Below are 16615 nucleotides of genomic sequence, written 5' to 3'. Positions count from 1 at the left end.
GTTGCAAACAAGTGTCCTGGATCATCAGGAAGAAGGTGCTTAACATACTTATGAATAATTATTTATTCACTAGATTTGCAATTAGCGCCCCAGGTAATACGGTGATAGGCGCTTGTGTTATTTATTAATAATTATTTATTTAACAGTGTTGCCAGTAAGCGCCCTGGGTCATCAGGTGATAGGCGCTTGTGTTATTTACTAATAATTATTTATGTAACAGAGTTGCCAGTAAGCGCCCTGGGTCATCAGGTGATAGGCGCTTGTGTTATTAATAATTGTTTATTTAACAGAGTTGCCAGTAAGCGCCCCGGGTCAATAGGTGATAGGCGCTTGTGTTATTTATTAATAATTGTTTATTTAAAAGAGTGGCCAGTAAGCGCCCCGGGTCATTAGGTGATAGGCGCTTGTGTTATTAATAATTATTTGTTTAAAAGAGTGGCCAGTAAGCGCCCCGGGTCATCAGGTGATAGGCGCTTGTGTTATTTACTAATAATTATTTATGTAACAGAGTTGCCAGTAAGCGCCCCGGGTCATCAGGTGATAGGCGCTTGTGTTATTAATAATTATTTATTAAACAAAGTCGCCAGTAAGCGCCGTGGGTCATCAGGTGATAGGCGCTTGTGTTATTTACTAATAATACTTTATTTAACAGAGTTGCCAGTAAGCGCCCCGGGTCAATAGGTGATAGGCGCTTGTGTTATTTATCAATAATTGTTTATTTAAAAGAGTGGCCAGTAAGCGCCCCGGGTCATTAGGTGATAGGCGCTTGTGTTATTTACTAATAATTATTTATTTAACAGAGTTGCCAGTAAGCGCCCCGGGTCAATAGGTGATAGGCGCTTGTGTTATTTATTAATAATTGTTTATTTAAAAGAGTGGCCAGTAAGCGCCCCGGGTCATTAGGTGATAGGCGCTTGTGTTATTAATAATTATTTGTTTAAAAGAGTGGCCAGTAAGCGCCCCGGGTCATCAGGTGATAGGCGCTTGTGTTATTTACTAATAATTATTTATGTAACAGAGTTGCCAGTAAGCGCCCTGGGTCATCAGGTGATAGGCGCTTGTGTTATTTACTAATAATTATTTATTTAACAGAGTTGCCAGTAAGCGCCCCGGGTCAATAGGTGATAGGCGCTTGTGTTATTTATCAATAATTGTTTATTTAAAAGAGTGGCCAGTAAGCGCCCCGGGTCATTAGGTGATAGGCGCTTGTGTTATTATTAATTGATTATTTAACAGAGTGGCCAGTAGGCGCCCCGGGTCATCAGGTGATAGGCGATTGTGTTATTTATTAATAATTATTTATGTAACAGAGTTGCCAGTAAGCGCCCTGGGTCATCAGGTGATAAGCGCTTGTGTTATTAATAATTGTTTATTTAAAAGAGTGGCCAGTAAGCGCCGTGGGTCATCAGGTGATAGGCGCTTGTGTTATTTACTAATAATTCTTTATTTAACAGAGTTGCCAGTAAGCGCCCCGGGTCAATAGGTGATAGGCGCTTGTGTTATTCATAACTATTTATTTAACAGAGTGGCCAGTAAGCCCCCCGGGTCTTTAGGTGATAGGCGCTTGTGTTATTTATTAATAATTATTTATTTAACAGAGTTGCCAGTAAGCGCCCCGGGTCATTAGGTGATAGGCGCTTGTGTTATTATTAATTGATTATTTAACAGAGTGGCCAGTAGGCGCCCCGGGTCATCAGGTGATGGATGCTTGTGTTATTGGACCTTATTTGAATCTCGCGCGTCACCTTCGGTACTAATTTTTTTTTGATCTAGTGATTTCCCACGTCAGAGAGGTTGGGTCCTAGAGAATTCCCAAATCTGGCCGGAATTATATCCCATCGCTGATTCGCTCGCTCGGAAAAAAAAACTTGTCAGTGCATTGCTGAAAAAAATTAGTTATCTCACATTTTTGTATTTCGTGAGTGAAATTAGCAGTTTTCCTTAAATATTGATTTATTTCTTAGAGTACTTTCATTCAGCACATTAAAAAGTAATATTTATTATGCTTATTCATAGATTGTAGGTATTTCATACGTCAAATTTACTTTTTTCTCATTAAATTATAAAAAAGTATTTTTTGCTATGAGTGTTCAGCTTAGGACTAAAAAAACACATTTTATTTGTTAAAGATAATTGTTGTTGAAATAAACACTTACGTTGGATCATAGCCCGTAAGAGGCTTTGTATTCTTGTTAGTTAGTATCAACATCTTTTCCCCTGCAGGAAGCGCTCTCTGAAATTGCTGCACGAAACGGATAACGCAAGAGACCATTACCCCGAGACCCGAGGCACTTACTGGCCACGCAATTAAATAATAATATCTTGAACAATAACGCAAGCGACTGTTGTCCAATAACCCGGGGTGCTTACTGGCCACTCTAATAAAAACTTGAAATGTTAAGCAATAACGCAAGCTCCTTTAACCTAATAATACAGGGCGTTTACTGGCTGCTCTAATAAATAATCAAAAAGTTAAGTAACTTACTGGTCCCTTAATTTTTTTAAAATAAATATAATGATAAGACAAGCGCCAATCCCCACACAACCCAGAGCGCTTACTAGCCGCTTTGATTAATAATTAAATAAATGAAATACCACAAGCGCCAATCTCCACACAACCCGGATCGCTTACTGGTCCCTTCAATTATTTGAAATAAATATAATGATAAGACAAGCGCCAATCCCCACACAACCCAGAGCGCTTACTAGTCCCTTCAATTATTTAAAATAAATATAATGATAAGACAAGCGCCAATCCCCACACAACCCAGAGCGCTTACTGGTCCCTTCAATTATTTAAAATAAATATAATGATAAGACAAGCGCCAATCCCCATAAAACCCGGAACGCTTACTGGTCCCTTAAATTTTTTTACATAAATATAATGATAAGACAAGCGCCAATCCCCACACAACCCAGAGCGCTTACTGGCCACTTTGATTAATAATTAAATAAACGAAATACCACAAGCGCCAATCTCCACACAACCCGGAGCGCTTACTGGTCCCTTCAATTATTTAAAATAAATATAATGATAAGACAAGCGCCAATCCCCATAAAACCCGGAACGCTTACTGGTCCCTTAAATTTTTTTACATAAATATAATGATAAGACAAGCGCCAATCCCCACACAACCCAGAGCGCTTACTGGTCCCTTCAATTATTTAAAATAAATATAATGATAAGTCAAGCGCCAATCCCCATAAAACCCGGAACGCTTACTGGTCCCTTAAATTTTTTTACATAAATATAATGATGAGACAAGCGCCAATCCCCACACAACCCAGAGCGCTTACTGGCCACTTTGATTAATAATTAAATAAACGAAATACCACAAGCGCCAATCTCCACACAACCCGGAGCGCTTACTGGTCCCTTCAATTATTTGAAATAAATATAATGATAAGACAAGCGCCAATCCCCACACAACCCAGAGCGCTTACTGATCCCTTCAATTATTTAAAATAAATATAATGATAAGACAAGCGCCAATCCCCATAAAACCCGGAACGCTTACTGGTCCCTTAAATTTTTTAACATAAATATAATGATGAGACAAGCGCCAATCCCCACACAACCGAGAGCGCTTACTGGCCACTTTGATTAATAATTAAATAAACGAAATACCACAAGCACCATTCTCCACACAACCCAGAGCGCTTACTGGTCCCTTCAATTATTTAAAATAAATATAATGATAAGACAAGCGCCAATCCCCACACAACCTGGAGCGCTTGGTGGTCCCTTCATTTTTTTAAAAATAAATATAATGATGAGACAAGCGCCAATCCCCATAAAACCCGGAACGCTTACTGGTTCCTTAAATTTTTTTAAATAAATATAATGATAAGACAAGCGCCAATTGCCACACAACCCAGAGCGCTTACTGGCCGCTTTGATTAATAATTAAATAAACGAAATACCACGAGCGCCAATCTCCACACAACCCAGAGCGCTTACTGGCCGCTTTGTTTATTAATTGAATAAACAAAATACCATAAACGCCAATCCCCACACAACCTTGAGCGCTTGGTGGTCCCTTCATTTTTTTAAAAATAAATATAACAATGAGACAAGCGCCAATCCCCATAAAACCCGGAACGCTTACTGGTTCCTTAAATTTTTTTAAATAAATATAATGATAAGACAAGCGCCAATCCCCACACAACCCGGAGCGCTTATTAGCCGCTTTGTTTATTAATTAAATACATAAAATATCACAAGCGCCAATCCCCACACAACCCAGAGCGCTTACTGGCCACTTTGATTAATAATTAAATAAACGAAATACCACAAGCGCCAATCTCCACACAACCCAGAGCGCTTACTGGTCCCTTCAATTATTTAAAATAAATATAATGATAAGACAAGCGCCAATCCCCACACAACCTGGAGCGCTTGGTGGTCCCTTCATTTTTTTAAAAATAAATATAATGATAAGACAAGCGCCAATCCCCATAAAACCCGGAACGCTTACTGGTTCCTTAAATTTTTTTAAATAAATATAATGATAAGACAAGCGCCAATCCCCACACAACCCAGAGCGCTTACTGGCCGCTTTAATTAATAATTAAATAAACGAAATACCACAAGCGCCAATCTCCACACAACCCAGAGTGCTTACTGGTCCCTTCATTTTTTTAAAATAAATATAATGATAAGACAAGCACCAATCCCCACACAACCCAGAGCGCTCATTAGCCGCTTTGTTTATTAATTAAATACATAAAATATCACAAGCGCCAATCCCCAAACAACCCGGAGTGCTTACTGGCCGCTTTATTTATTAATTGAATAATCAAAATACCACAAACGCCAATCCCCACACAACCTTGAGCGCTTGGTGGTCCCTTCATTTTTTTTAAAATAAATATAATGATAAGACAAGCGCCAATCCCTACAAAACCCGGAACGCTTACTGGTCCCTTAATTTTTCTAAAATAAATATAATGATAAGACAAGCGCCAATCCCCACACAACCCAGAGCGCTTACTAGCCGATTTGATTAATAATTAAATAAATGAAATACCACAAGCGCCAATCTCCACACAACCCGGAGCGCTTACTGGTCCCTTAATTTTTTTTAAATAAATATAATGATAAGACAAGCACAAATCCCCACACAACCCGGAGTGCAGACTAGCCGCTTTGTTTATTAATTAAATGAATGAAATACCACAAGCGCCAATCTCCACACAACCCGGAGCGCTTACTGGTCCCTTAAATTTTTTAAAATAAATATAATGATAAGACAAGCGCCAATCCCCACACAACCCAGAGCGCTTACTGGCCACCTTGATTAATAATTAAATAAATGAAATACCACAAGCGCCAATCTCCACACAACCCGGAGCGCTCACTGGTCCCTTCAATTATTTAAAATAAATATAATGATAAGACAAGCGCCAATCCCTACACAACCCAGAGCGCTTACTGGTCCCTTCAATTATTTAAAATAAATATAATGATAAGACAAGCGCTAATCCCCATAAAACCCGGAACGCTTACTGGTCCCTTAAATTTTTTTTACATAAATATAATGATAAGACAAGCGCCAATGCCCACACAACCCAGAACGCTTACTGGCCACTTTGATTAATAATTAAATAAACAAAATACCACAAGCGCCAATCTCCATACAACCCAGAGCGCTTACTGGTCCCTTCAATTATTTAAAATAAATATAATGATAAGACAAGCGCCAATCCCCACACAACCTGGAGCACTTGGTGGTCCCTTCATTTTTTTAAAAATAAATATAATGATAAGACAAGCGCCAATCCCTATAAAACCCGGAACGCTTACTGGTCCCTTAAATTTTTTTACATAAATATAATGATAAGACAAGCGCCAATCCCCACACAACCCAGAGTGCTTACTGGCCGCTTTGATTAATAATTAAATAAATGAAATACCACGAGCGCCAATCTCCACACAACCCAAAGTGCTTACTGGTCCCTTCATTTTTTTAAAATAAATATAATGATAAGAAAAGCACGAATCCCCACACAACCCGGAGCGCTTATTAGCCGCTTTGTTTATTAATTAAATACATAAAATACCACAAGCGCCAATCCCCACACAACCCGGAGTGCTTACTGGCCGCTTTCTTTAATAATTAAATAAACAAAATACCACAAACGCCAATCCCCACACAACCTGGAGCGCTTGGTGGTCCCTTCATTTTTTTTTAAAATAAATATAATGATAAGACAAGCGCCAATCCCTACAAAACCCGGAACGCTTACTGGTCCCTTAATTTTTTTAAAATAAATATAATGATAAGACAAGCGCCAATCCCCACACAACCCAGAGCGCTTACTAGCCGCTTTGATTAATAATTAAATAAACGAAATACCACAAGCGCCAATCTCCACACAACCCGGAGCGCTTACTGGTCCCTTAATTTTTTTTAAATAAATATAATGATAAGACAAGCACAAATCCCCACACAACCCGGAGCGCTGACTAGCCGCTTTGTTTATTAATTAAATACATAAAATACCACAAGCGCCAATCCCCACTCGACCCGGAGTGCTTACTAGCCGCTTTGTTTATTAACTAAATACATAAAATACCACAAGCGCCAATTCCCACACAACCCGGAGCGCTTACTAGCCGCTTTGATTATTAATTAAATAAATAGAATACCACAAGCGCCAATCCCCACAAAACCCGGAGCGCTTAGTGGTCCCTATATTTATAAATTAAATAAATAAAATACCACAAGCGCCAATTTCCACACAACCCAGAGCGCTTACTGGTCCCTTTATTTATTTGAAATAAATATAATGATAAGACAAGGGCCAATCCCCACACAACCCAGAGCGCTTACTGGTCGCTTACTTATTTTACAATAAATAAAGTAATAAGGCAAGCGACAATCACTATATAAGCCGGGGCGTTTACTAGTAGCATTAATTATTATTAAAAAGGATTAAATAATCATTTAAGCGCAGCCAGTGGTGACCAGTAAGTATCCTGGATAGTCAGGTGATAAGCACTCGCGTTGTTACTTAATAAATTTTAATAATTATTACAGCGACCAGAAAGCACTTTAGGTTGTATGGGGATTGGCACTTGTTTTAATCAATTAATTTTAAATAAATAAAGGGACCAATAAGCGCTCCGGGTTGTGTAGAGATTGGCGCTTGTCTTATCATTATATTTATTTTAAAAAAAAATGAAGGGACCACCAAGCGCTCCAGGTTGTGTGGGGATTGGCGTTTGTGGTATTTTGTTTATTTAATTATTAAAGAAAGCGGCCAGTAAGCACTCCGGGTTGTGTGGGGATTGGCGCTTGTGGCATTTTATGTATTTAATTAATAAACAAAGCGGCTGATAAGCGCTCCGGGTTGTGTGGGGATTGGTGCTTGTCTTATCATTATATTTATTTTAAAAAAATGAAGGGACCAGTAAGCGCTCTGGGTTGTGTGGAGATTGGCGCTTGTGGTATTTCGTTTATTTAATTATCAATCAAAGCGGCCAGTAAGCGCTCTGGGTTGTGTGGGGATTGGCGCTTGTCTTATCATTATATTTATTTTAAAAAAATTAAGGGACCAGTAAGCGTTCCGGGTTTTGTGGGGATTGGCGCTTGTCTTATCATTACATTTATTTTTAAAAAAATGAAGGGACCACCAAGCGCTCCAGGTTGTGTGGGGATTGGCGTTAGTGGTATTTTGTTTATTTAATTAATAAACAAAGCGGCTAATAAGCGCTCCGGGTTGTGTGGGGATTCGTGCTTTTCTTATCATTATATTTATTTTAAAAAAATGAAGGGACCACCAAGCGCTCCAGGTTGTGTGGGGATTGGCGTTTGTGGTATTTTATTTATTTAATTAATAAACAAAGCGGCCAGTAAGCACTCCGGGTTGTGTGGGGATTGGCGCTTGTGGTATTTTATGTATTTAATTAATAAACAAAGCGGCTAATAAGTGCTCCGGGTTGTGTTGGGATTGGTGCTTGTCTTATAATTATATTTATTTTAAAAAAATGAAGGGACCGGTAAGCGCTCCGGGTTGCGTGGGAATTGGCGCATGTGGTATTTTATTTATTTAATTATTAATCAAAGCGGCCAGTAAGCGCTCCGGGTTGTGTGGGGATTGGCGCTCGTCTTATCATTATATTTATTTTAAGTAAATAAAGGGACCAGTAAGCGCTCCGGGTTGTGTGGGGATTGTCGCTTGTGGTATTTTATTTAATTAATTGATAAATAATGCGGCCAGTAAGCGCTCCGGGTTGTGTGGGGATTGGCGCTTGTTGTATTTTATTTATTTAATTTATAAATATAGGGACCAGTAAGGACTCCGGGTTGTGAGGGGATTGGCGCTTGTGGTATTTTATGTATTTAATTAATAAACAAAACGGCTAGTTAGCGCTCTGGGTTGTGTGGGGATTGGTGCTTATCTTATCATTATATTTATTTTAAAAAAATTAAGGGACCAGTAAGCGCTCCGGGTTGTTTGGGGATCGGCGCTTGTCTTATCATTATATTCATTTTAAATATTTAAAGGGACCAGTAAGCGCTCCGGGTTGTGTGGAGATTGGCGCTTGTGGTATTTTATTTTTTTAGTTATTAATCAAAGTGGCGAGTAAGCGCTCTGGGTTGTGTGGGGATTGGCGCTTGTGGTATTTTATTTATTTAATTAATAAACAAAGCGGCCAGTAAGCGCTCTGGAATGTGTGGGGATTGGCGCTTGTGGTATTTTATTTAATTAATCAATAAACAAAGTGGCCAGTAAGCGCTCCGGGTTGTGTGGGGATTAGTGCTTGTCTTATTATTATATTTATTTTAAACAAATAAAGGGACCAGTAAGCGCTCCGGGTTGTGTGGGGATTGGCGCTTGTGGTATTTTATTTAATTAATTAATAAACAATGCGGCCAGTAAGCGCTCCGGGTTGTGTTGGGATTGGCGCTTGTGGTATCTTATTTATTTAATTTATAAATATAGGGATTAGTAAGGGCTCTGGGTCGTGTGGGGATTGGCGCTTGTGGTATTTTATGTATTTAATCAATAAACAAAGCGGCCAGTAAAAGCTCCGGGTTGTGTGGGGATTGGTGCTTGTCTTATTATTATATTTATTTAAAAAAAAAGAAGGGACCAGTAAGTGCTCCGGGTTGTGAGGGGATTGGCGCTTGTGGTATTTTATGTATTTAATTAATAAACAAAATGGCTAGTTAGCGCTCTGGGTTGTGTGGGGATAGGTGCTTGTCTTATCATTATATTTATTTTAAAAAAATTAAGGGACCAGTAAGCGCTCCGGGTTGTGTGGGGATCGGTGCTTGTGGTATTTTATTTATTTAATTTTTAAATATAGGGACCAGTAATCGCTCCGGGTTGTGTGGGGATTGGCGCTCGTGTTATTTCTCTCATGTTTGCCAGTCACATTTGGGAGCACCGGTGTGAACCTCTGGAATGCCCCCTTCTTCTTTGTCTATTCGCTTCTTCAACACTCTATAGATTGGTATGTTAGTGACGGTAACTTTTATGTTACTGACCGTAATTTTCACTGCAGGAATCCTCTTCACCCAATGCTGATGCACCTGGCCCATATATATATATATATATATACGCGCGCGCGTGTGTGTGTGTGGAGGCTTTGCCTACCTGCGCGTCAACCGCCTATCAGCAGTAAATTGCTTAGTGAGAGGTGCTTGTGTTGCCACTTATTTATTCAGAGGTTAATTAACCTACTTTAATTTGGTTAAATTTAACTAAACTATGATCTGGTAACATAGCGTCATTGCACTAAGCGCAGGAGGGTAATAAAAGTTCAGTTGTTTGATTTAATATCTGCAGTTCAATTCACCCTAAGTAAGTTTTTTTTTATAGTTAAGTTTAAAAACATTGTATTTGATACACAGCTAACGTTGTATTGGCTAAAATTTAGCAATACGCGAATGTGGAGAGCTGAATGTATTAACTTATATATTAGAATAATTATCATACAATTTCATAGATTAGTATTATTGGTTTGCATATAAATTCAATGATATATTGTAATATAATTGTTTAAAAATTAATCGAACAATGTTTAGTAATAACTTTAAAAATTTTATCTTGACAGTAGCATTTGAACATATCTTGATAGTATCCCTTTTATGTAAATTACAGTGTTGTTTTTAATCCATCTGTAAAAAGAATTAAGATTTATCACAAATCAAACAAAAAAAAAAAAAATTTTTTTTGAAATATGTTGTTACATATTTAAGTTTTTGATGTATTTTTCCAATCTCTCTTTAATACGTCATTTCTAGAGAAACCTTTCTCACATATGAAGCAAATTTTTTTTTTCATTGGAATCACGAATTGTAATATGTCTATTTAAATCTCTACGTAAAAAAGAAATAATACAGACAAAAAGGTCAACGTGGCTCAGATTTTATACTAATCAATATTAATATCAAGTAATAACTACACTCTGTATTTTTTGAACTTGTTGTAGATAAGTACAAAGTCGATCTATTTGCCTCCTGGGCGGTGTGGAAAAAATATATAACTATGTACCTATAGCTACCAGATCGTTTACCGTAAGTTGAAGGAGCTGCGACTTGCGATTACTAGCTACAGGGGTCTGATCGGGGCATTCGATATCTCGCTTAAATAAGCAGTTTTTTCGGTAATCCCTATAAAATAACCAAAATTAACGATAATGCGCATGCGTAGTTCAGGGATTATCGAAAAAACTGCTTACTTGAGCGAGATATCGAATGCCCCGATCAGACCCCAGCTAACATGACATATAGTTGAGCAGCTGCGGCGGGGGGGGGGGCTTTTAAAATCATGCACGGTGCGTAAGGGGGCTTAGAGAAAACTAAGGGAGTTTTTTAATGGGTTAAAATAACGGTGAAATGAACGGAATTTTTCCTTATTTTGCGGATGGTGGCTCCGGGGCTCCGGGGGGGTCATGGGAGGACCTTAAAAATTGTGCGGCGGGTTGCGGCTCAGGGGGGGGGCTCAGTGGGTCTTAGGATTGAGATATTATAGATAAAGTAGGCAAGTCACCGATTCTTCTGTAAGTGGAAACGTTAACACGATAAAAAGAGATGCAACATCGAGCTACCTTTCTATCTCCCTGTTTGGTCGCTACTGATTGCCTATGCCTATATATACGTAAAACATCTGTAGTAAATCAGCAGCGAGCACAGAGAGAGATAGAAAGGTGGCTCAATGTTGCATCTCTTTTTAACGTGTTAACGCTTCCACTTGCGAGGCTTGCCTACTCTATCTATAATATCTCTATGGTCTTTGGCTGTTATTTTAATGGGTTGAAATATTATTGATAGTAATCGAATTTTCCCTCATTTTGCGGGGGGGGCGGTGGGTGGTCTGCAGGGGGTTCGGGGGGTAGTGTGGAAAGCCCTGCCCTTACAACTATACATTATGTAGGAAGATATTTCCACCTTGTAGATTTTGCAACAAACAGCGGCGGTTCTGCTGCTCACTCTCTTGAAGCACACCACGTGTGTCTACACATACATGTGTACTTATGTGCGTATGTTTTAGGTCTCGAAACTCGAAGGTTATATTATATGCCTACATATATATGTATTCCAACATCAGGGCTTGGCCATGACCTTTCGATAAACTCATTACAACACTGGCCAGGGCCTGCCGCGGCTGCCTGGCCAGGTCCTGGTTTCAAGCTATGGCCATCTGGTGGTCATTTTTTGTCAGGGTCGTCTGATTGAGTGGAATTAATGTGTATTCCAACCTTAGATAAATTATTGTACACTTTATTATTGTCATATTTAATATTTAATTAAGTGGAATTAATCTGTATTCCAACCTTAGAGAAATTATTGTACACTTTTTAATTGTTCTATTCAATACTTATTTAGCACCAGTAGCAAGAACAGGAGGTTAAAAAAAATGTAATACCTTATTATCCAAGCCCCTACAAGTCATTATATGGCTCACTGAAAGCTACAATGTAATGCCAAGTATCATCGAATCTTTTTTAAATCCAAGATATAATCGTTGATGGTTGGGAAGTAGTTAACATAAGATATGAGAAAAAAATGATTTCAAGGAAAAACTCATTTTTGTTTGTTCAATGTCGACCTTGTTTCTTATTGACACAAAAGTAACTGTTGAAGTTTGAATGTAACATTTTTTTAGCAAGTAGTAAATTAATTTTTCAATAATTATGTCGAAAAGATATTTATACAAACTCAAGTTGCTGATGTAATGCATTTTATTAAATGAAGTTAGGTAGTGGAGTTAACCATGTATGCTGTTAGTGAATAACCATGTACTGCCAAGATAAAGGTTCATCTACATCTAAAGTAAAAGAAGGTATAGTATGACACAAATTCAAGTTTTAACTTAAAATATCAATTTTTTGTGATCCTACACTAATATAAAACTCATAGTGGTGACTACAAATCTTATCTTTATTAAGTACTTTTGATAATGCATACCAGACAATATCCTCTTATCGTCAACAGGTAGTTTTGCCACGACACCACACCTGACAACTTTGCTGAGTTGAATGATTTGATTGAAACAGCAATTAAAAAAGTTTTATTGTGTAAATTTGGCAGCACTCTGTAGTTGTATGAATTGTTCCAACTTTAGATTGCAATCTACTACAAAAAACGATTGTGGTAAAAAATTTCATCCCATCATAGAATGTACCATTTAAACAGAAAGTCTGAAATGCTACCTATCTAAGATTGGTTACAAGTATCTCATTCTGTTTTTAGGAAAAGTTGAAAGATGTTACTTGCACATGTGAGTTTTCGATGTAACATGTAGACTTCATTGGCCGACAATGAAATGAAATATAACTGAATTGTTTTGAAAAAAAAATTAAAGAAATTTTGCATAAGTCTTCCCGGAAGATATAGTAAATTTTGTGTCAATGATTGCAATGAAATCTTCAGGAATGATTTTTTCAATAATTCTGTAAACATATAATATTTTCATAGAAATTTCATTTAAAAATTTTTGAAACATTTCCCATAAATTTTAGGGATAATTCATGACATATTTTTGTATTGTTTAAAAAAATATTTATCTTAGGCTGCAATATTTAATTACAAAAAAAATTTTCCACCCTTCTTCTAGGAGTTGTACAAATATTTTTCGAAAGTTTTTTTAAAAAGAAAAAAAACTATACTTGAAAAATAACCCAAGAGCTAAATACTGCACCAATACTTAGCATCATTTTGAATAAAACGTCATTATAAAACATTTAATTATGAATATTATGTCTTGCAAAATTATTAGAAAACTTTTAAAAAACGTACAATGATGTTTGAAATTGTCATCTCAAAGCTTCCATTTTTCTATAATTGTGAAAAAAAAAAAAATAATAATAAAATAGCCAAAAGATAACACAAGTTGTCGCGTAATTATTACAGAAATATTTGGTATTCTTTTTAGTATATTATTGCCACATTTCCTGCAATGTCTTCTTCATCTTCAAATAATCATTGTAGGAAAATTCAAAGTTCATTTGTATATTTTGTACTATTTATTCAAAAAATTTTCAGACAACTTTTTCTAGTCTCTACCATATTCTTAAGATCAATAATTGAAAATATGAAAGTAAGATAAATAGTTATTAAACATTCTACTGAACAAAATTTTACTACTATTCTTACTTCAAGTATAGTTTCTGAAATTTATTACTAATTTCATAATTTAATCTTGTTTAGCCTGCCTAAAGCGTTTGCAAACACCAACAAAAAAACCAGGCATGAGGGGTCTATGGACCCCTGGTCGGAACTTCGAGCATATATGCTCGAAGGGTCGGAACGAAGTTCCATTCGCTTTTTTGTAGACATTGGCTACATACAGTCGTAATGTGTAGGATAAAATGTCAAGCTATTTGAGTATTAGGTTCGAGTAAGTAATACATTTTTTGTGTGTTGGTGTTAGGACATGTCCTACGAAAGCAGAAAAAAAATAAAAACATGAATTGTGACTGTGTCAACACAACAGCACAATCATTCTTGTAAACAAACAATTATGTTTGTAATAACACTTTACAGTATCACCTTAAACAATTAATGAGCAAAAACTAATAATTATTCTCTAATTTTAAAAACAGTTTCTTATTGTGCAATGTTATATCTATGTTTTCTCACGGTTACTTTCAAATTGAGATGGTAGTTCTTTTTTTACATTGATTGTTTAAAAAAAAATATTTTTTACTCTTTGTTACCATTAGTGTGTTATAATAATAAATAATACATTTACAAAGATGTTCATTTAGTAGAAAATTTGATGACAAAAAGATTGGTGGTTGTAAAATGGCTCTACGAGTAATAGAAGCGGAGATAAAAGCAAAAAACTAAATAAAAAGTAGGCAATCAACCATAAATTTTTAAAAAAATACACGAAATCAACTTCGGATTTTGACAAAACGATTTTTTCCATGCTCCTGGGAAAATTTTGTAGGGAAATGATTGATTTTTTTTCTACAGTAAAACAAAAGATTGTATCGAATTTTTTTTTTCGGGCAATGAACTAAACAGCCATTTTTACAGCCGGTGAAATCTGTGCAATAGCGCGGGGTGCGCGAAGCGGGAAGAGACTAATACGTTACATGACGATTTAAGCTATACGTATATACTTACAGCGGACTCTATAAATGTGTCGGTAGTGCTGACGGTACGCGGCGCGGGGAGGAGGAGCTACTGGCCGAGTACAACCGAAGGAGGCCGAACAAAAGAGAGCTGTCAGGTCCTTCGGTGCGCGCTCATGAAGAGAGAGCTGCCTGAAACAATGTACATAGCTTTGTACACGGCTGTATTACTATAGCGAGGTCGGAAAAAAGTCTTGTTACACTTTTTTCGGTCTAGCCCTCATGCGCCCAAAACTCATAACACGAGAAAAGGAACTTCGTTCCACAAAAATTTTTTTTTTCTTTAAATTGTAATTTAGATTACAGTTTTAAACTATCGTTGATTTAAGGTAGTAGTCGAGCACTCTACAGTGCGTGCCATAATGCGCTGTAGCGTATGCGTATACTATATATATCGCTTCGACAACTATCTCGAAAAATGACAACGTTGTAGGAGCGACTTTCACTGAATTTATCAACTTTGTAAAGCTTGAACAACAAAACTATACCGCTGAGCCCTTTTAAATTGGAACCACAGTTGCTTTATAATATAAATTATATCATACTATTTTTTACGAAACATTGTAAGAAGCGTTTTAGAGATTTAAGCAATTTCGTTCACAAATCGACCCCCAATCCGGCGCTTTCCTATACCTCCTGTGTTAAAAGTTCAACATTAAAACTTTACTATCTCCAAAACTATACCGCTAAGCCTCTTCAAATTTTGGCTCATGATAAATAATAGCAATCTTAAGGCACACACAAAATTTTAGAAAAATCGTAAGAAAAGTGTTTTTGATCGACTACTACCTTAAATAAAAAGTAATATGTGAAACATAAATGACTTGAATAAAAGGCCATCAATAATACGTGCAAAGGGGCACTCTTGCAGACGATTGGTCGGGAGCTGGTTTTTAAGACGAAAGAAAGGACGTGTTCATATCAATGAGAAACAGTGATTCTCTTATTATTATTATTATTATTATTATTATTATTATTATTATTATTATTATTATTATTACTATTATAATTTATTGTCGTCATTAAAAAGTTTCAATTGTTTTCGTTTTTAAACGTTTAACAGGCGAACGTACATGTTCGAGTTCGTTGCCATGGCAATTTAAAAAAAATGTTATTTTAAAAAGCGAGCGAAAATTTGGTTTATCTTGCAGATCTCTTTGAGAATCGATTCTGATAACATCGAGGAAAAAAGTTCAAGCTGTTATCTGGGTTTAAATAAAAAATTTGTCCTCTTTTTTCTGAAAAGTTTTAGTTTTCTTTCATTTAATATTACACTGTAATATTTTTTCACGTATTACATTTCTTTATGTCATTAATTATTAATGATATAAAATATATGTCCTACTTAAGGCGTTTTTTTAAACCTTTGGACGTTGACTGAGCCCTTTGTAGAAAATGGTAGTTTTTGTAACAAAAGTGCCATCACCTCCAGGAGTATTTTGCGGTCCAAGGGATCATAAGGTAGCTTTAGATAGATGGTACTTGTGTACTGAACACTGTTTTTCCTACCGAGGGCACACCCGACCATTAAAAACGCCCAAGATAGGAAAAATAGAGTTCTTACGTGATCATAACTAGTTAGGCTGGAAAGAGCGAGGGTTGCAATTCAAAATCAACACATCTTGCAACTACGGCTTTGCACTCTTGTCATCACTTGAGGCTCACGGGCAGAAAAGTTTTTTGCGCCCACCGGGCCTAAAGTGCCTGGGTATAGAAAACTACCTGAGTGCAAAATTGCACTTTGCGCCCTCGTTAAGAAAAACGTTTTACGCGACTCGGACACAAACATACAGTAAGTGCGCCCTTCAGGCAGTCATATTTGTACTTTATACCGTAGTGACGAAATATATCATTTTAACATTTTTAAAACTCATCTAACTGACTAACTGAGCTACTTTTTATTTTTATTTTTTGCAAACTTACCATAATCTGTGGTTTCTACAATACTGTTTCGGAATTATATGAGCAACCAATTACGTTTTATACATATTCTCTTCTTTTAACAACCTTTTACGC

General features: G+C 36.7%; 1 protein-coding gene across 1 annotated transcript in view; it reads left to right on the top strand.

Annotated features, from left to right (window-relative positions):
* Window positions 1-11605: 11605 nt before the first annotated feature.
* Window positions 11606-16615, top strand: part of Eip63E (cyclin dependent kinase Eip63E) — a 331847-nt gene continuing 326837 nt past the window's right edge. Inside the window, exon 1 of the mRNA XM_089597237.1 lies at window positions 11606-12300. Coding sequence (XP_089453363.1) covers window positions 12255-12300 — 46 coding nt within the window. The 5' untranslated portion in view covers window positions 11606-12254. The remainder of the gene's footprint in view (window positions 12301-16615) is intronic.

This window comes from Copidosoma floridanum, unplaced genomic scaffold (genome assembly GCF_036245765.1).
Source record: "Copidosoma floridanum isolate Cflo_tuat_1 unplaced genomic scaffold, Cflo_Japanese_pri ptg000031l, whole genome shotgun sequence".
Classification (NCBI taxonomy): Eukaryota; Metazoa; Arthropoda; class Insecta; order Hymenoptera; family Encyrtidae; genus Copidosoma; species Copidosoma floridanum.
Note: the sequence above shows the minus strand (reverse complement) of the source record. Positions and strands in the feature narration are given on the sequence as shown.